The 21265-nt window shown below is 33.4% G+C and overlaps 4 protein-coding genes across 12 annotated transcripts in view; 3 read left to right on the top strand and 1 right to left on the bottom strand.

Annotated features, from left to right (window-relative positions):
• Nin (blastoderm-specific gene 25D) overlaps positions 1-5720 on the top strand; it is an 18989-nt gene extending 13269 nt beyond the window's left edge. For 3 of the 5 annotated variants that reach the window (XM_081978838.1, XM_081978840.1, XM_081978839.1), the window contains exons 13-21: positions 374-443; positions 1334-1557; positions 1848-2022; positions 2085-2198; positions 2253-2536; positions 2593-2802; positions 2899-3020; positions 4669-4803; positions 4864-5720. In XM_081978838.1, the coding sequence (XP_081834964.1) occupies positions 374-443; positions 1334-1557; positions 1848-2022; positions 2085-2198; positions 2253-2536; positions 2593-2802; positions 2899-3020; positions 4669-4803; positions 4864-5102 (1573 nt within the window). In that variant the 3' untranslated portion in view covers positions 5103-5720. The remainder of the gene's footprint in view (positions 1-373; positions 444-1333; positions 1558-1847; positions 2023-2084; positions 2199-2252; positions 2537-2592; positions 2803-2898; positions 3021-4668; positions 4804-4863) is intronic. The other 2 variants (XM_081978841.1, XM_081978842.1) reach the window with 1 other exon arrangement.
• LOC145728535 (uncharacterized) lies at positions 5199-19055 on the bottom strand. 2 transcript variants are annotated; one of them, XM_081978845.1, is made up of 13 exons: positions 18510-19055; positions 17852-18021; positions 17656-17792; positions 14909-15028; positions 14717-14856; positions 8982-9213; positions 8841-8901; positions 8414-8505; positions 8279-8353; positions 8126-8197; positions 7866-8072; positions 7650-7807; positions 5199-7591 (listed from the first exon to the last, which is right to left on the bottom strand). In XM_081978845.1, exons 1-12 carry the CDS (start codon positions 18858-18860, stop codon positions 7680-7682), a joined length of 1785 nt encoding a protein of 594 aa, XP_081834971.1. In that variant the 5' UTR covers positions 18861-19055; the 3' UTR covers positions 5199-7591; positions 7650-7679. The 2 variants fall into 2 exon arrangements, with proteins under 2 accessions (XP_081834971.1, XP_081834969.1); XM_081978843.1 differs by having other exon boundaries at positions 5199-7807.
• On the top strand, positions 9825-14161 carry LOC145728537 (neuroglian-like). 3 transcript variants are annotated; one of them, XM_081978849.1, is made up of 7 exons: positions 9825-9952; positions 10020-10157; positions 12505-12619; positions 12695-12876; positions 12927-13197; positions 13251-13479; positions 13849-14161. In XM_081978849.1, exons 2-7 carry the CDS (start codon positions 10064-10066, stop codon positions 14122-14124), a joined length of 1167 nt encoding a protein of 388 aa, XP_081834975.1. In that variant the 5' UTR covers positions 9825-9952; positions 10020-10063; the 3' UTR covers positions 14125-14161. The 3 variants fall into 3 exon arrangements, with proteins under 3 accessions (XP_081834975.1, XP_081834974.1, XP_081834976.1); XM_081978848.1 differs by lacking the exon at positions 9825-9952 and having other exon boundaries at positions 9981-10157; XM_081978850.1 differs by lacking the exons at positions 9825-9952; positions 10020-10157 and adding an exon at positions 10367-10391.
• The window catches only part of LOC145728538 (protein phosphatase 1 regulatory subunit 14B), a 22449-nt gene continuing 17235 nt past the window's right edge, over positions 16052-21265 (top strand). Inside the window, exon 1 of one of the 2 annotated variants that reach the window (XM_081978851.1) lies at positions 16052-16292. In XM_081978851.1, the coding sequence (XP_081834977.1) occupies positions 16236-16292 (57 nt within the window). In that variant the 5' untranslated portion in view covers positions 16052-16235. Of the gene's footprint in view, positions 16293-20568; positions 20813-21265 lie in introns of those variants that run through there. The other variant, XM_081978852.1, reaches the window with a different exon arrangement.

Raw genomic sequence — 21265 nt, forward strand, 5'->3', positions numbered from 1 at the left:
ATAGTAATTACAATGTACTCCTGAAATATCTGTGTTCTATTTGATCAGCTCTAATTCATTTTGCATGTCTTTGTTAATACCAGGAACTGGAGTTTACGTGGGCGTGTTCAGGGAGGATTCTCCCTTCGCTTTATAGAAAATTACTTATTATTAATCACAATCAAACTAATGGCGATACTTTCCTTGAGAATAAGACTCGTTACACTGTACTTATACCCATTTATTCTCGCTGGTATTAGGCAGTGTGAGAGCTGCATTAATCCGAACACACACACCTTTAAAGGGGAACCAGATTGTTTTGATTTATGTCTAGTATTATAGTAAAAGCTGGACAATTAAGTGTTTTTCAACTAAATTCTAAATATTTTTTCAGGTTACAGGCTAAGGTAGCATTTCTGGAACAAGTGCTCAAGCAGCATAACATACCTGTACCTACCAACGAGGTAAGATAGAACATGTTCTAAGCACCATTTGAATATGCATCGGTCTAACTTTATTACGATTGGCTTTGTGTGCTAACGCATTTTTTTGTTACAAGGTTGTTGTTTGTTTTATTTAAGTGTAATAGTCTTTTAAAGACGCTAAATATTAGGTATTTATTATTATATTTAACTACTGGGTTTTTAAAATCCCGTCAAATTAATTATTTATTTATTTTTTATACGACATACGGTCGCTAATTTTGATTTGACGAATATTTAATTTTGTCGCAGCCACGTCTTTTCTTGGCTCGAACTATTTTAAATATTTACACATAAAAACACTACAGGTGAAAAAAGTTGTGATTGCCATAGTAAAACACCTTATTTAATTGCACTAGACGCATGTTCAAGTTTGCTACATTTAAGACCTGTCCTCAAAGTAGTGAAGACATTTTAGTATATACAAATACTCATACTCTCTCATAGTAACATTCCCAGTGGGTCATCACTATGACTAAAATGACTTCATCACTTAAGAACACATAAGGAGAAGCTGGGGTTTCATAGCATCATTTTATGTAATTACTAAACACTTTGCCATCTAACCAATAACCTAACTAATAAGCTGGTCATTTTTTCACTAGTGATAAGTTACTATTTTAACTAAAGTGCTATCATTCCGAAGCTTCTCCGTAATTTCCCATTTAATTTTGAATTTGTACGTAATGCTTGCTGTAGCTTCTAGTTTCAATAAATTGTCTTCACAATGCATTGTTTGTTTTATTTTGTTTTTTTGTTTTTATGGAGAAGCTTGGTTTGACTAGTAACTAATTTAGTGTGTACTGCAAACAGCAGGTAAAAATTACCAAACTAAGTAAATATTACACTAGAATGGTTTTTTTCTTATCCAGGAAAGCAAACTTTCGACAGACGCAACCATGCAACTCACCGGCCGAGTTAAAGAGTTGGAAAAAATCATTTCCGATGCCAAAACGGAAATGAGTAAAGTGATGGGCAGCGACGTAGAGTGCAAAAACTGTGATATGCTTAAGTATGTGTGTGAGAAATTAGAAAGTACTCTGTTGGTTTCTAAGGAATCTCAACAGGATGTTGGTATGGAAGAAACCTTAAGCTGGTAAGTTTTGATGGATGTTTCGTTTTATAAACGCATTAACACCTTTTCAAGACAAGTGAAAATGTAATTTCATTTATGTCTTAATGCATGAGTTGCTCTGGTTTTATGAATTACGAGACTGATCGATATATGGCATGTCATATAATAGAAAACGATTCTTGTGAACACCTTGTTAAACCATTGAATAGATAAAAATCATTTTCTCATCATCATTTAATTATTGTATTAGTAGCTAATAATTACTTGTTTATCGAACATCCTTTTTTAATTCTTGGAATAAAACATTTCAGCAAAAAGAGCTTTAGTGAACAAGGTTGTCAGACTGATTTGAACATAACCTTAGTGGAGCAAAATGTACTTAAACTGGAAGAGGCAAATCGAGATCTAACGACCAAATGTACTGAACTTGAAGACTGTATAGAATTACTCAAAAATGAGTATGAAAAATGTGAGGACTATTGGCAGGTAGTATTTTGCTAACACAAAGTCTTAAAGCTAGTTAACGTGTTTTGTCTGATTTTCTTTAGAGTAAAGTTAATGAAGAGAGGCAGTTTTTCGAAGCTGAACAAAAGATCAGCGATGAAAAATTAAATGAAGTTATAGAAAAGATGAGGGAGTATGAGGAACAATACGAAAATCAGGTTTTTTTTTTCAGTTATTCAGTGTGTTCAGCGTTAATGGGTAATTTATTTAAGGACATGGTCGACAATCGTCTGCCTCCAATAATGGAAACTGAAAATTTAGAGAAACAGTTCACCGACCTGGAACAGGAATTCGAAGATTTCAAAGCTTATCACGAAGGCGAGCTGTTCAAAAAAGAAGAAGAAATTAGTATTTTGCACGAGAAATTAAACGAGCTGGAATTAAAACAGCAAAGAATGCAAGAAGCTGCCGTGCAAGCTGACGCGGACGCGGAGGAAGAGCGCGCTGTTAATAAAATGAAAAACTTTACTAGCTACGTAATAGAACAGACCTGCAGGTATAACATGGATTTTATTAAACATGCCGATTGTACTTAACATACATATTTCACAGATTTTCGGATGAAATGCAACCTCCAGAAAACAAATCTCAAATGGAATTCTCAAGCTTAAATTGGGATAAATCTACTGTTAGATCTGAAACTGATGCCTCAACAACCAGTTCTTTACCAGCCGCTACGTGGGCTTTTACTAATCAAGCAAATTCTGCTTCATTAGGAAACTTGACTGTGTCGGCTTCTAGTCAAAACTACACTCCATGCAGGTATTCTATCTTTTACTATAGTAATTTCAAAAAATAATTTATGCATAGCTGGTAATAATTCTTAAGAATTTGTACGGTTTATCTAAGTATCTAAAGTCTTTGCAGGCCTAAGAGAACGAGAAAACACGACAAAAATATTTACAAGAAGACCAACACGGAAAAAGATAATAAGAAGACTGATTCGACGAACATGCAGCAACCGCAGCCTCATTCGCACGGTAAGTGTATACATATGTCAGCTATTTTGTAGTCGAGACAGTGTAAGATCGAAACAAGAGCAAATAATGACTGTTAATTTGTTAATTAAATGTTAAATGTACTTTATTGACAGTTTACCCTGGGTGGTGACACATGTGATTTACACCATTTACATATGTAATTTAGAAAGCGTTATTCGAATTTTAGAAACCATGGGATGGATTTTAGAAATATCACTTGCATTTCAGAAACGGTACATTCAATTTTAGAATAATAACTTTGATTTTAGAAATTGCAAATTTTATTTTAGAATAGTTTCTTGTATTTCAGAAAAGGTCAGTTGGATTTTTGACACGGTTATTTGTAATTTGATAAATTAAAGTTGTATATCAGAAATCTTCATACTAAAATTTTGGTAGTGAAAGGTAATTGTGCTGTCATTGCTACAAATTTATTAAAAGTTTTAGCAAATGAAGATATGTCAATTCGGATGTAAATTTTGTATTCATTGACAAAGTTATACTTGTTGACGCTTTGTAACTCGTAATTGTTACTACATAGAGAACAATTTGCTCTTTGTATATTTTATATAAATTAATAATCCAGATGGGCAGATGGGGTTAATATCTCGTTCCTAACCTCAAATATTGGGAAAATCAGATTAATGGATCTTTGAAGGCCAAAAGTCTAAATAGACTTTATTTAAAACAAATATATATTATCAGGACATTCATGTTGCTCGAAAGAGAAGAAGCGCATGATAAATTTATCACTTTAATGTTACTCTCGTAATTCTTACTTTAATTCTTACTTTTAATATAAAAAGTAAGCCCAAACCAAATAGGTATATCAAAATTCCACTTTTGATGGCTCAAATCTAGCATTTTGGGTAAAGTGTTTCTTTATTTTTTGCAATATGGTTGAAAAATTAAAAAATACGAAAAATGTGTAATATGCATATAGTATACTTATTTGGGTGTTTAGGCTTACTTTTCAAAATGAAGGTAAGAATAATATTAAAGTGACTTCTATATAAAGTTCAGGATGCATTTAGTCCTCTTTTGAAGCAACATGAATGTATGATAATAAATATTTTTTTATAATGCTTAAATTAACTCTATTTAGACACACAAGTGGCATAACATCTTATTCATCTTGTAGCTAAATTGATTTTTAGTTTTAGGAAACTTACCGCGCGATGATGGCCTTCAAAATTTCATTTATCTGATTTTTCAAACAAGATTTTGAATAGGCCAGTTTTCACTGGCTTACTAGTTTGTTATGCAAAATTTATAGAAAATGCAATTTTTAAAATATAAGATGGCAGTTGGCACCTTTGGTGGTCATTTTAAGAACCTGAAAATATTTTCCCGGGATGCTTCATGGCCAATTTACCCAGTAATTTTTGTAACGCCAAAGATACGACGTACGGTTTCTGAGATATAGCCGAGGAACAGTCTTATTGGGTCAACCGGTATAAAAATAAAAATGTGTGTATGTACTTGAAATTTTAAGTGAATGCTTAAGGAGTATAGATTTATTTGAAATTTTACAAGTACAAACAAATGCTTATTTTTATTCAATTGGCTCAAACTAAAGTCAAATTTGTTTGAGACCGCCAATAAACAAATATTTCATAAATATTTAAGTACTACTTTCTTTATTTAGGTGAACAGACTGTAGCCTTACCAATAAGCGCCTTTAACAATCTGATGGGAAGAAAAAATTATCTGGAACAGCGAGTTAGGCATCTGCAGATTTGTCTCAAGCAACAACATTTCCACAATGAACAGGCTCTACACTGTAAGTCACTAACGTAAACAAGCGAAACTTTGAAAAAGTAAACTTTGATTTATTTTACAGATTACCTCCAACAGTTTAGGGGCGAACGTGCCGAACTTCAGGCTAAACTGAAGTTTTGCCAGGAACGATTGGACCAGCAAATGCGTATTTGCAGTGAACAGTTGGATAAGTTGCAACGAAACGATTTTCTTGTTAAAGATCTGTACGAGGAAAACGCGTATTTGTTACGCGAAACCTACGTACTGGAAAAACAGTGTCGAATGCTTGCGCAGGCCAATAACTGTTCCAGTTCTGTGTAAATAAACGTTTTTTAACTGAAATGTTAATATAGAAAAAAATAGCTGTCTTTTGTAGGGATTGCAGTACAAACTTTTTAGAAGTTAGTTATTAAGAAATTTGTTGTGTTTTTTTTTAAATTTAGTTTTCACTCGTGTACATATTAATTCTTACTGCGGTAAGTTGTTGATTTGAAGAACTGATTAAAAGGCGACTAAATTGTATTTATGGTCCACTTTTAAGTTGTTGCAAATGATGTAGTTAATGTTTGTTAAAGTCTTCAATAGCGTCACTTAATAATGTCGTTCTCTACAATTTAACATCACATATTTTCGTGATCAAACGTACTTCTGGTGGTAAAATAACGAAATCAAACTCCAGGCCTTACTTACGCATGAAACAGTTTTAATTTTGATAGTTAATCCAATCTAATAACGCTACAATATACATATTATATTATTTTTATAATCGAAACGTGTTGTATTTTGCGGTGAGTTGCATTTCTCTAATCGACATATTTAGTATTTATCTGAAGTTTATCGTACCATATTTTTTTAGTTAAAACTTTGTTATGATGCAATTGATCTGTCATTACTGTGTCATATTTGAGTGCGTCTGAAAATATATTTGTTTTTCTTTTTTATAATGTTTTATTTACATCTAATGAGTTAATATTCAGTTTTTCAAACTAGAAGGCAGGAAGTACAGTTGTTGCATTTTTTCATAGATTATTTCCCGAGACGTTCAAGTTTTATCGGGTAAACTGTGCATAGGTGATTTTTTGCAAAATTTTGCAAAAAACCTACCAATGCACATTTTACGTGATAAAACGTGAACACCGAGGGGTATATGTCAAGATTATTTCCTGAAAACTCACATTTTAGTTTATTAACAAGAAAACACCTTAGTTAGAACACAAATACTAAACTAAACGTGATGAAATTAATGATAATATTGAACTCACCCCAGCAGACGACAGATTTTCGTTCAGCCATGTATATTTTTGTTTACATTTCAGATTGACAATCAGACGTCATAATATTTTAATTTATGTAATTTTTTAATGGAAACTACGTAATAGTGATTTATTAATTGTTAATATTGAAGAAAATAGCTTAAATTTTATATGTGTCTAAATCCCGTTTCGTTTAATATCAAATGTTCTTCAAAAAAACGTATTCGAAAAAGGTAGGAGGTGTTTATTCAGTGTAAAATTTTAGCAACTAGGGATTTATTCAGTATATAACGGCTCTCATTGGTCGAACTAGAAAGGTTCATTGAATTTTATTGGCTGCTAGTACAATGAGGGAAATAATCATGAAAAATAGCAATATCTCTGTCCACTACCTAACGTTGCGGAGCCAAGACATCTTTTTTCTGCCGATTCCTCTTTTCTTCAATTATCAGTTGCAGAAATTGGTAACTCTCGTTGCGTATTACATGACCCAGGTATGCCGTTTTTCGACGTTTAATGGTGTCATAACAGATCGCGGTCTTTATTGATTATTCTCAAGATCTCATGGTTGGTTCTTCTTGCAGTCCATGGAATCCTCAGTACACCCCTATAGACACAAATCTCAAATGCTTCCAGCTTGTTTATAGTGCTCACCTTCAGTGTCAATCCCTCCATGCCATAAAACAACACTTTCCAGACATAGCATTTGAAAAATCTAACCTGAAATCGGTATTAGTGAGCACTTTTTTGAATTTCATGAACGCACTACGGGCATTTTCAATCCGGCATCTGATTTCTGTGTACGATTCCCAGTTTTCACACAGCCACGTTCCATAGATATTTAAATTTATTTACTCGCTCTATTGGTGGGTTGTCATATGTTAGACTTGAGTTTTGAAATTCTTGTGGCTTTCGAGTAATTATCATGAATTTAGTCTTCTTGGTGTTGATAATGGCCCATGTTCTTACTGCATTCCCCGACAGTCATATCCCGCAAATCCTCCATGTTATCTGCATTTAGAACTGTGTCGTCCGCCGGTAGGTAAGTATTGTATTAAAAAGTGAAAAGGTCTTATTTTACTAGGTAATAATAACATATATTAAGTAGGCAGGTATACTTTTATACAATGCACAATAAGAACCATAAAGACATGGTAGTATACAATATTAAATACTCTCAATAAGTTGAAGTGTCTTGCATTGAACCTACTTTTCTAAATTTCTTCTCTTGGTGTCTGAGCCAAAAATATTCGTTGTTATATTCATCTTAAATACAGACTTCTAATTCTCTGACCAAGCTTTTATTAAACTCTTAATAGAGATATGTAATTTTTTTTTGCAAAGAAATCGTTTGAATCTAGATTTGATAGTTCCAACACTGTGTTTTTAACAACTTTTCTCACTTTTACTTCTGCGGGTCTAGTCTTACCTATACATTGTAAAAATCTATAAAAAATGTAATTTATACATTGTAAGGGAATTAGAATCAACTAATCGTTCTGTAATCCTTAACCACTCAACCATCACCCATCCACTAACATTTTTCCTGTCAACTACCTGCAATACCGGAAACTATATTATGTATAATTACGAAAATATTGAATTACGCCCGCACCTTTAAGGGTGTAAACTACTTAATTTGCTCTTATAAATACATGCCATTAACTAAATAGTCGGCATTATGGGCGTACTTCTCCCCTTTTCGTAACCTACGTCGCACCACTCTCAATCTACAACCAATGAGTATCGCCATCACTCCAGTTAAAATTAACCCTGCAAATGATACGACACTCAAATATTGGTTAAATTTAAAATAACTTTTTTTACAAACCTAATGTTAGTGATAATATTGCTCCTCGAGGAACGTGGGATAAGTTGTCACCACTTTCGTCTACCATTTTGTAGGGTTCAGAATACCGAGTCTGAGCTACAACAGCAGTTTTGATTTTCACTTTTTGATTAGGGCCGTGCTCCATGCTGTCTTTGGAATGCTTCAAGTCGTGAGCCAATTTTTCTTGGACGTGTTTTGGGTTCACCACTAAAAAATACAATAAACCAAAAAGTGCAACTACTAGAAGTAGATTGTATTACCAGGTTGTGTAATTGTGGGACTGATGGGTTCTTGTATTGGTTCCTCGACATGACTTGTGCCCTCTGTTTTTGCTGAAAGAAAAAGTTTATGACGCCTTTGTCCTCTGAACTACTCTCTGTGTTAGTTTTTTCTACAAAATTGTGAGGGGTTACCTGGTAAAACTGGTGCCTGGTTATATTGTGGGTGATAGAGTGGGGGTTGTGGTTGTTGAACATATCTGGACTGGTCTGTAGAGAAAAGTATTATTACTAACAAAAAGCTGTGTTTAAAATGCTGACAAGTCTTACCTAAGGTCCAGCTTTCTTGCTGAATGGGCTGTCTGTAACTATCTCCGTAATAACTGGAAATTCTCCCTGAATACTCCGGATACGGAATTTGACTGTAAATTTTAGAATGTTATGTTAGCAGTTTACCTTTTACACAATGTAGTTACTTAACATTAATTAACATAAGTGACAGTTATTGTTGCCAATACAAGTTAAAAATTAACTAAACGTATTAGTATAGCCGAGCTGCTGCCTAAACACATGTTAACAATGTACTTACTTTAGTCTAAACTAACAAAATATCACTCTAAACATACGATGAGTACTATTTACTGAATTTCGCCACAGTAACCTCAATTAGAACACTTTCATGTTTCAACAAAGCCTCATTATAAAGTGGTATTTGTCGTTTCGTTATTGGAGTGCAATTGCCAAATACTATAATTACCTGATCGGTCCGTCGTTATGAAACGTCTTCTCTTTATGGGCAAAAACTTGATTTCCAGCGTCTAAGATAAATAATATTTAAATATAATTTACAAGCATGTTTCATGATTAATAAACACATTGGTAAACACGTATTTTTTACCTTGGTATTGCTGTTGAATGTTCTGCTGACTGATTGGTGGCTGGCCCCAATTATTTCCCCCTGGATATTGTAAATAATTGGGCATCTGGACCATAGATTCGAACTGAACATGTCCAGGTGATCTGGGATCGGAAACTGGTCTTAGAAAATCAGCGTTTGATTGTACCGGTACTTTAGGTTGATTGTGGTATTGAGGGTAATTAGCCGGTGGTTGTGGTCTTTGTTGTTGAACCTGTAAAAATCGTTTAGGAGTTACTTCAAAATGAACAAAACAAATGAGTAAGATCCTGAACATTATAGATATGACCACACTATCACAGATTTCGTACCCCCATAGAGTCCTTCATTACTATTTTCTGCTTAATCTGTAGATTATCGTTTGGAAGTTAACAACTCAAAAGGAATCTTGGAAGAATAATTTGGAAATCAATGTCGATTAGTTTTTTTCTATAAAAAAATATCAGAAAGCTCAAAATAGGTAGAATAGCCTAGTGTATATTTAAATCCAATAATTTATATGCCAAAATCCAATTTTTATTCCGGATTAACAACTTAAATTGAAGTAATCAGATTAACAGTGCACCACTGGAAAAAAAAGTTACCGACAAAGGCTTTATTATTTTAAAAACAAACCGAGAATGATTACATCTCTTTAAATAAATCCTTGATGCCGACTGCCGTTACCTTAAAACCCACGATTCTCAAATTAAGCTACTTAAAGTTTTATCCCCCAAACGCAGGAAATTGCGAATTAAGAAATAGTTGACAACCTACAAGGGGACTTAAATTTTTTTTTTAAGTTCAAACACAGTTTAAACAGTAGTACGGCTTTAAATAGAAAAGAGACTTAGCACAATTGTGAACAAACTGGAAAAATCGTTAGCAATTCTCAAACTGTTCTTTAGTATGAGCCGGTTCAAACACAAACCATCCAGATTAACCTGTGTCCATCCTGTAGGAAAAATTCCAAGGTGCGTGCATTATGGCATTAGCCTTATGATTCTCAGTCGTGTACATTACTTCTAAGAAAAATTTTAGAATCCAAATATCCGGGACCAGTTTAGCAACATTAAATTAACGGCATGAAGTCAATTTTTTATCTAACAGTTAATTTGCTATTGTCTCTCAGAAAGTGCGCCTGCGGTGAAAATGGCCATAACGGATCTAAATTTATTCGTAAGTAGTTAAATACGAACCGTTTACTAAATTGACGTAGTTATATTAGTTTTTTAAGTACGTTTTAATGATTTATAATCTTATTGTTTCTACATATTAGTTGCTTAATACTTGTTTATTGCTGTTTGGACTGAAAACGGTTAATAACAAGATTAAAGTACTACCTACATTAAATACTGTTTTTGTTTGATATGTGCAACAAATGAAAATTTTATGGTTTGTTAATGTTAAAAAGTAAGTCAATTTGGTTAAATTTTGTGAATTTTTATTACACTAATCATACTTTTGCACTAAATAAAATACTACACCAGAATCTTAATAACTATACTACTCTCCTCGGCATTAAAATACTAAAAACAAAATAATCATTGAAATCAGTACAACTCAGTAAAAGCGAAGATAAAAAACAACGTGTGTTATAAGTATAAATTTAGAACAAACATATAGTTTGCAGTCATTCGGTCATCTCTCTCTCACGTACACACACATCCATAAAGAAAATCAATATTTCTAAATTTTGATCGTACTTTTTAATCAGGATAGCATACAGCTAAAGCGGTTTATACCTCGGGTTTTTAAAATGGTACTACCGAACGTAAACCGCGACCAATACCTGGTCTTGGCTCTGTTTGCCTGCTCCTTACTATGAAGATTTCGCTTCGCATTACTTTTAGTTACTGTTAAATTTAACATTACCAACTAATACGTAAGCCGGCTTGATTCCTCGATTCAATCACTTAATTAACGTTGTTAATATTTAAAGGATTAAACGCTAAATATTTAAATTTTAAATAGACGCGGACTCAGCTGATTAAAAAATCAATAAGTTTAAAGTCAGGATTTAACTTTTCGATTAGGAAAGCATAGTATAAAGAAGATAATTGACAGCCAAGTTTTTGTAGAGTACGACTTTGTTGGTTTCAAGGATGAAACACTACCATACACTCCTAATCGCCTGACAGAAAACACCAAAAAGAATTGTGTGTGGTTATAACGAAAATGTTGATTGCACCAAGCTGTTGATGATGATGATTCGCTGAAACGTAGTTTAGTTGTTAATCAATAGCCACCATGAGGAATCATGCAATATTCAAAAAGTTGAAAAAGCGTAGTACCTGGTCGAAAGTCCCTAACTGCAGGAGATCAAGTCAAAAATCAATAATTTCCAGTGTGAGCTTCAACTAAATTATCAGGCGAATAGAACAAACTGTAGATGTTTTCGAGCTCTAAATATGACTTAAGTCACTCTGGTCGATCCAAAAATCAATAACATTGTACGTTCAAAATAAATTGTGAACCAGGATATCAGAACATGGAAATGGGGTTCATTTTGGTTTTTTGATAAATGTTTACATTCAAATTCCTGCTACTACGATTGGACCTATTCAAATCTTCTACATTCAAGGTGGATAGGACTTTAGGATAGTCTGAAGGGATTTTTACTAAGTTAATTTTCGAATTGAAACTTTTAGCGCTTCTGGAGTCGTTTAGTTAGTTATACGATTAAAATGATCATCAGTAGACTCTAGAGGAATCCATAAAATGTAACGATTACTTCATCATTTTAGTAGGAGAACATAAACTCGTAAGAGCTATCGAAAAGTAAATGTTGCGCAGGATACTCAAATTAGTTTTTATTATAGAAATGCATTATGTTTTACTATTGTGTTTACTGATGTTGGTAGTCACTTTTAGACCTGCCAGGTGATATGTTTTGAACACATTACACTTCAACGATTAGGAAAATAGTACTAAAAACTAAACGTAGATCTAGTGAAACAACAACGGTTAAACAGTCTCTATAGGTTAGGATCCAATGGAAATTACTTACTTTACTTTACTAAAAAACTTATAGCAGGACCTGCGCTCACTACTGCAAGCCTAAGCGTTGCCATATATCGATAGTTATTCTCGAATTTCTCGATGGTTCGTTTCAAAGTATCTTGCAGTACGATTTTCTGACAGGAGCGCATAACTAGACGGAGATTAAAGAACTTTCAACGCTGCAGGAATGACTTAAGTAAAAGTTCTACCCACACGACGGCTGTTTTGTCGAGAAGGCCACTGATGAGGAATTGTTTATTTAATTTTTTATTTACTATTTGTAAAAACTGCATTTTGATCGAAACAAATATTATATGTTTGACAAATAGGTATTTGACTATACTAATCTGTGGTCACCATTAAAAATTAAATACAATAAGTATAGGTTTTGAGAATGAACTCAGCAAAGTGACTATGAGTTTTATTCTCTAGGAACACAGTTTTTGACAAAAACACGTTGCATAAGCTAACCTTATACAATTTTTCTGTAATCCATTTTCACTACTAAAAAAAACTATTTTAGGAGAACTAATTCCACTGGAAGCTCCTACCAATTTGACTCTTTTAAACTTTGACGACAGAGATGCTGTAATCACTTGGGATCCTGTTCCTGCTGAATCTGTTAGAGGAACATTTAGGTGAGTTAATATATACTACACCTGTCCTACTTAAAAAAAGCTTCTAAACTGGACAGTCATAATATCAAATTTTAGAGGTTACATTGTTCGAGTATGGAACAGTGGTGTAAGCCAAGTATACGCTGTACCTCCCAATATAACCAAAACAGCCGTACAATTTTTCCCATATTCTAAAAATTTCATCACAGTCTCGGTGCGAAATGACAAATACGTAGGACCGAGAAGTACTGCCATCAATTTTGAAGCACCTCAAATAGGTTACAACCCAATAAATACGTTAAATCAATTTGGCATAAAACCATTTTAGAACCAGGAACGCCATTAGTCTTCGAATGGTACCAACTGGGATCACATTCAGCCTTGCTAAAATGGAATAAACCAAGCAATCCAAACGGAATTTTGCTGGGTTATAATATTTACTGCAGCGAAGCTCAGGACTTTGGTATCAATGAAAAATCGACCGTTCAGGAATTTATATTAGGTCCTAAAAACACACAAGCTAAATTAACTGGACTAAAACTGGGTCAGAAGTATCAAATAGACCTTGCAGCTGTTAATTGTGCTGGAGAAAGTGAACAGTATGTTCAGCACTAATGTTTGAATTCCAGTCTTCTGTTAACTCAAATTTTAGTAATAGTTTGTTAGTGGAAGTAGAGTATCATCAGCCGTATGCACCAACTATGCCATCATTCACTTACACGATCAATTTTGATTTCATTGAGAAAGCCAAGTATTTACATAGAGAATGTACCTTAAAACCACGGTACCCTTATCCAGTCGTAGACATTGATCATATGGATGATGATGTTTATTTGTTCAATCAACCTACTACTACAAACTCTCCTCAAAATTTACAACAGGTAAGGACAAATTGAATGTCGTGTTATTCAATGATAACAATCATTTGCGCTTGTCTATTCTTGCAGGGTTTAAAGAAAATATACTTTACCATTACCATTTCTTGTACAAACATTAATCATCTACATCACTAGACAAACGTTTTATTTCTATATTTGCAGGACGACGTTCAAGGAAAGTTTAAGTTAGTTCTGTTTTTACTGGTATTGTGCAAATTCACAATCATAACAAAACATTGCTTAAGGTGCACATAAGTGCTTGTTGTGCAAATGACCATTATCAGATTTGACTTTTAAATCAGACAAAAGAGTTTTTCGCTTATACTTTCGTCAAATAGAAGCATTAAAGTGATTTCTTACTCTCTTTCTTAGGTAACAGCTGACGACCCTTGTCTAGTAAACACTTTAATAAAATGGATTCCTGACATGGAACACAATCCTGGAGAGTACTTTTTCGTTAAATATCGAATTAAGGGCAGTCCAGAGTGGACGGAAACTTTACCCGAAACCTCTGAGGACTTCATCATCTTGAAAAACTTCAATGCCTGCAGGAGTTACGAAATTATTTTGGTGGCCGTTGACGGAGAGTTTACCACCGAAAGTGACGTGCAGGAAACTCCAGCAGTTCTCTTTATGAGAAATTATTAAAATAGCATCTTGTTATATTATATTAGAATATTTATTGTCAGTTATTCTTATTACTTTCTTTAAGCTCAGTTAAACGTCCAAAATGTCTCAACAGAATATGTAATAAATCACGGGAGTAATAAGAGATAAACATAAAAATTTTGTCAGAGCCACCGCCATCCATTATTACTTACCGTTGATCACATTTTTCTAATGGATATGTTTTTTTATTACAAAGACAGCGGGGAGCAAGAAAACGAGACGAAGCCAAAGGGCACAACGGAAATAACATGTCAAATTGCAGTCGGGTATATTTTTACCAGTAATCTCGTTACGGCCTAAAGATAAAGTATGTTGCCATAATACGAAAGTGAGGCAACGTTAGGTAAATAATGGTTTAACTGGGACATCAGGGCCATCAAGCTTAAAATTTATTGGACATCTCCAACTTTAAATCTTTGCGAAGTTGCATTGCTAAGTAAATATTTAGATGTAATTGGCGGAATGTATACTATTAATGTAACAAAAATAGAAAAACTTTTAGACCTCATTAGCCAGCAAGATAATTCAGGTAAAACTATCTAGTCTGTATAGATAGAATGGAAGTTCTTACCAATTCTCCTTCTCTACCATATTGCAAAACAGGAGGAGGATTTTCGAGAACAGGGACGGATTGAACAGCTTTTCTTGTTGGAGATGGTGAAGATGTTTGGGAGTTCGTGTTTGCTACAGCTTCAACAGCTGCAGGGCAGTCTATAAAATGTTTGTTTAAATTTTAAGTTAAAAAAAATGTTAAAAATTATACCTAAAACTGGAGCTTCGTCACTTCCATCAGCACACTGTTGGATACCATCGCAAGCATTGTATATGGCAATACATTCACCGTTGGAACGGCATTCAAATTGATCTCTCCTACATTTACGAGCTAAAATTGACATATTGACATTCAGTAATAACAAATTAACAAAATACTTGTGTTGCTTTAGTTTCCTTATAATTAAATTCTAATATTCAAATTACCCATAAAATATGGGAATCAAACCATTAAAACATCGTGAACATGTTCCCCAGCCTAGCCTTAACTGCTATTAGTATATCAACATATTTTCTTCAACATGTAACAACATTTTTATGTAAAAATACAACCCGTCTAATAACGTACATTTACGTAATTATCGCGTACTTGCATCTTATTCCATTCACACGGACCAGACATCAATAATAATCGTCTTGATATCAAACATAATAAGGAATAACGGATCTCACGATTTAAATACTATTTTATACTTAATTATCCTCTGCTCACACATACATGGTGTTGTGTTAAACTTGAATGTCCGACAGCTGTTCGGGTGTCATTAAAATGAGAAATCTTACCATTTTTATTCGACAAAATATGATTTCTCTAGAGTAATTTCTTACGTTTTGTATAAAAATTCAATTAAATTTTTTTATTATTATAAATGAAACCGTCAGTTATTGACACAGGATGGTGATTTCCTGCTTTATTTTTAATGAATGAAAGCAATAAAGTTGCAAAATAGAATTGCCTTGAAATTATGCAATGACCAAAATGCGTCAGTAGAAAAATATTATTTTCCAGGTTTTCCAGTATCAATTATTGGTTTACTTATTTGTTTGGTTTTAGACGTTTAATACTTGATTGGCTTCATTTAATTGCACTTGACTAAGATTGCTAATACCTGACTAAACTAATTTCATATTTTAATAGCGATTAAAAGAACAACTATGTACTTCAAATTGAACATGGCAAAAAAAATATTCTGTTAAATTTATCATCTAGAAACCAGCTTATTGCCATTCATCACCTCTCCATTCTGAATGACCATTTCTTTCTTCGGCGACAAACTGTAGTTCGCGATTAGTGTCTCCGTATACGGACAGCAGTAGACGGTCGGTGTGGTCGTTTCGAAGTAAAAAAAATCCGAAATTTGCATACATTTGAATGTAATTTTTAACATTAAACGTGGTGATTGAGAGGGGCTTTGGCGTTTTTATGGCGATATAGACTTGGAAATATGTCCGCTTAATAAGGGCCGGTTTGCGCGCATCTTTTATGTTCCCATAATTATAGTTAACCGTTTTGTTGATATAATTTTTCCTGGGCTAATATGGCGGCCAGATTACGGGCTCTGTTTCCTCAAAGGGATGTCCAGAAACGAGAAACTGTAAGTATAGTAGATGTTGTAGTGTTGGTTTGTGCAGAATATGTATATACAAACACCCAAATTTCTCTATTTTCACTAATAAAAAATATTAACATTGACATAACCGAATCAAGATTGGTGATGGTTAATAATAATGGCTTTTAGAAATTCGAAAGATTTTCTTTACAACGTGACGAAGTAAACCAGCGAAAAACCACTAAAATCGATTTGACTTGCACTCCAATATGATTCTATCAGGTCTCGTTTCTAATGGTGAATTTTCATTGAGAATTCGATTTGACACACTCACACAGCACAAAGCAATATGGGTATTTAAGCTGAACAAAAAAAAACTGCCTTGAAACATCAGTTGATGTAAGACAGAATGTTACCTAATTTGACTGCTAATAAGGCCAAAATAATAACTATAGTGTGGTAGTCCATTGTTCTTCGACATCGTCAGAAGCGTGCAGAATGCAACCGCACTAATTTAAAAAATTATGTCTCAACCGGATTCGGCAATAACAATTTCGTTGTCAATTTTCATGAGAAAAAACGGTTCATAATTTTACTTGCTTAACCTAGATTTGGGTTTTTCAGTTTAAGTCGGTTTACTCATTTAATTTTGACGGAAACTTTGAACTTTACGAGGAAAAATAGGTTACAACTTATGGTTGTGTCTGATCTACGAGAAATAAGACCGGTTACAGGCGAGGTTCAATAGGTCGTACTGGATTGCTTGAGAACCGTCTTATCTGATCTTTATATTTTTATAACGCTATTGTTTTCGTTGCTTTAACCGTATTTTTGTTACCGTTTATTTACTTAAACTGTTAACTTGGAAATTAAATAGGTAAATGAGGATAGTGTTGTCTTTCTGTTAACATAAATCCATATATAAGAAAGCAACAAAATTGAAAGTTGTTTCTTCACTTTACTATCTTTACGTATTTCTTAAACTTTCAAACAAGTAATAAACAAGGCTAACTTTGTTACATAATTTACAAAGGTAATAAAAATGTAATGCACTAGTGTAACTAGATTAACAGTGGTTTTTACAAAAGTACTAAAAGGCCATGTAAATGTTGTATCCCCCAACAAAACAAGTCTTTTTAGCACCTTTTAGCTTAAAACAAAGAGTAATTCACCGTTCCGCTCTGATTTTAATGGTTCCAGTAAATTTACGTAAAAAATATTTAAATATTTCGCTTTTTTTGATATGCGCCGCTGACGATAAACCAAATGGACAAGATTTAATCTTACAATATTTTTACATAAGGAAACAAGTGCAGTTGCATTATTTTGGGGTATCTTCTTTCAATCTGATGATTAAGTTGCCCAACCTTAATCCTCAGCAAACAAAATTTTTTGAAATTTTACTCACCATCGGTTTTTTTATCGACAGGAATAACTTCCTTCGTAATTGCGGGGCTTGAGGTGGTTGTGGGTGTGACTTTTACGGTTTCAGGTAGTTCAGGTATTAACCTTATCATGTCAGACGACTCTAACTCTGAAGGCTTCCTGAAAACAATTTAAATGTGTTTTATTATGTGTTTTGAAATCCCAAAACATTGTTGTACCTTAGTTTGGTCAAGTCTTGAACATGTTTGGTGAGTTTGATTTCATTTTCCAAATCTGGGAGGTGCCTGTTAATGGAAAGAACTGCACTCGAGTAGTTGACGTGATGAGTGAATTTGCACTTAAAATCTTCTGGGGGTCCACAGTGGAAAAGATAGCAACTGCCTGCGTTCTGCAAATTTACAAATCTATTTTAAAAGCCTTGCAACCCAAAGGTTTAGAAAATCAATATCCTAATGACTATACTGCAATTTTAAATAAACTCTGTTATATCAGTTTCTTTTATTAGCTGCCAACTAACTTAATTGATTTAGTGTCAAGGACTTTTCTATAATTATTCTTCTATTTGAAGGAAAATCATATACTGACAAAATCGATGCAGAATGTTTCATTAATTATGTAGTAATTAAAAATATATAATACAGCTTTCAGAACCTGTCAACGTGATTAAGGCAAAACTTCCTTAATTTAAAACTTTCAAAGGTGAGTTTAAATGAGCTCCTTTAATGAGTTTTGCTTCAAAGCTCTTTTCGCAAAATACATAATTTGTAATAAAGTGCACAGGATTAAGAAAAAGAAGAAAATTTGTAATGTTAGCCAACAAAAGATCAAATATTTGATTAACAGACTCTAATGCTGGTAATTCAAAATTATTCTCACCTTCTCCTCAAACACAAACACGTCACAATCCTCGGTTTCGCAACATAACTTCAAACATTCTACCCGACTACCCAAATCAATTTCATTCAAATACTTGGCCCCCATATTTTGAGAATCCTGAGTCCTGATAATCTTATCCCTGTGTACGTTGAAATTGTCGATGCAAGTCTGAAGGTCGATTTCCGGCCTCTTGTTTCTCAAAAGGGGGTTTGATGGAAAGTCCATGGGGGGCACCAATTCCGATCGTTTATTGGCGTGAAAAACGTGCTGTGTCGTTGGTTGTGCAGCTGCTAAAGTAGCTGGAATCCACAGTAGCAACGTTACTGTTGCTTTAGTTATGGTTCCCGACATTTTAACACACTTAGAATTTGGATGTAAATTTGAAAACCAGTCACTTTGTAGTGGATTATCTACATCACAACACTCTTAAGGGGTAATTCTGATCAAAATTGGCCGAACAATATACAGCTGATGATTTTTAGGCAATTACGTTCGAACAGATAACGAATTTTATCCGTTTGTCTCCATGTAGAAGAAAAAAGATAGAACGACACAGTCAGTTTTCCCCGATCGATATAAAGGAAAATGCGCACTTTACCTCCTGAATAAAGTTTTTCACTTTAGTAAGGGTTCTTAGGCTAAACACATGCTACAAATTGTCACAATGGCATAACAAAGTTTAGCTAGAAATTCATTCTCGTGAAACGCTGTGATGAAAATTATGGCGATTGCCATGTTTTTCTCATGGCGTTTTGATAATTTCCTAAGACAATAAAGAGATCCGAAAACAGACAATGTAGTAATTTTTGAATTAATAATTAGTTCTGTGAAATGGCTTTAAATCCATTACAATAACGTTATTATTATTAAGATTCTCAAAGCTCGGTAACAGTTGCCGTGTAGGAGTAGTTATTGTGGGGCGGTGGCCTTTTATGCTTGAATAATATTAATTAATTAACGTTATTTTGAACCTTTCCTAACTAACAATTAAAAGAAAATAATCAGTTTTGTCTCATTACATACATTGTTTTTCACAATTTGTAGAGAAGCATCATACTAGCGTTTTTACAAATTTATAAGAAAATCAACATCTTACTTAAGGTTCATTGCATCAATTGATATTTTTGATTACGAAAACCCCAAAAACTATGTATATCCATATTATTGAATACTCAATAATACGTAGTAAAGGTACTTTCTTTAAGAGCAATTGCCAACATATTTTTTAAAAAAGTTTTAGATAATGTAGATTGGCAGTAAGTGGAACATGTATACAAAACGACAATGGTATGGATAATTAATCCTTCTTATCTGTTGTCAAGATATTATTAAAAATCATTATAGACATAATGCTACGAATTAGTATTTAGCATAATCCGGATAAGGATGATAAAATATTCAAGTACTATTATATCAGATATTTATTGTCAGGGAAATATGTCAAACAATTAGAAGTTAAACTATGTTGTGTATTATAACTAAAATTACACCCTCTAGTCACACATTATAATATAAACAATATTAAATTGGATCAACAAAAAAGGGCAAATTTCTTAAGACATGCAGAAGAACCATTATGTCGGATAGTAAGAGCAAATGGACAATATGATTTTTTTTGTAATTTCTGTAGAAGACCCAACTGTCAATGGTTTCTCTGCTGATTTCTCATTTTCCATATCCACTTTCTTCTTTTGTTGGTTTCAATTCTTTCAACTTTCTCACTTTTATGTTTTGCAGATTTTTTGCCTTTTCTTCCTTTTCCTTCTTTGATAGGTTTTTGGTGAAGGTTTCTGGATAAAAAGCTCATTTGTCAGACTTAACAATCAGAAATCCTTCTAAAGCTTTTTGACTATCCTAACACTAATCACGCAGCAAGTCAGAATCGTCAATCAGTCCTGCTGGATTTATTATTGTCCTGATCTATTACAGGATAGGATCGATCGAAAGCTTTGAACTTTTCGCTGTGACTGCGGAAGGACTAAAGTTAGAAAAGCTCCGATCCAGCCCGATCCTGGCCGATCTGTGCCATCGTTCTCATCCCATTCATTTTTCGTTGGGACTGTAACCGCAGTCGCATGAAAGCTCCGTTTAGAACGTTACGTTTTGCTTGCCGCGATCATCTGGTAGTTTACATTCTGCTCGTGCAAACGACCCGCACCAAGCAGGTATTGAACCGGACCTCTTTTTTACGTTTTGGTGGTTTTCTGTGGCTGTGACTTACGGTTTTTTGGGGATTTTTTGCCTACATACTAATTGGTGCAAACAAGAACTGATTTTACTAATCTGTTGGTGTTTTATTTTAAGTAAGTAAACTTTTTAGTGAAAGGTATATTATTGAAAATAATTTCTCATTCATCAGTTCATTGATAGTTATTAGCACCACTAACATCAATTTTGTTTGAATATTAGTTATTAATTTCCCTTAAAATATACATGGTATTACATTAACACAACTGTGTACTTTATAACCTGGGTGTCAGATTTACTCAAATTATGAGGAGTTGCAGACCTGGTTTAAATGGAAATAAACTCAATTAAATATTCTTCTCTATTTCTAAAATTAAAATTAGTTTTTGCTAACGTAACATTAACCACTATAATCAACTTGATACATTTATTAAGGTTAGTTATCCGTAGTGTACGTGTGATAAACCTCATTTATTCACAAACATTAATCATTGATAACAACTACACTAAAATAACAGGTAATGTTTAAAAATAATATTTATATTTCTTTTGCTACTAAGAAATATTAA

This window comes from Ips typographus, linkage group LG4 (genome assembly GCF_016097725.1).
Source record: "Ips typographus isolate SLU linkage group LG4, UJ_Ityp_2.0, whole genome shotgun sequence".
NCBI lineage: Eukaryota > Metazoa > Arthropoda > Insecta > Coleoptera > Curculionidae > Ips > Ips typographus.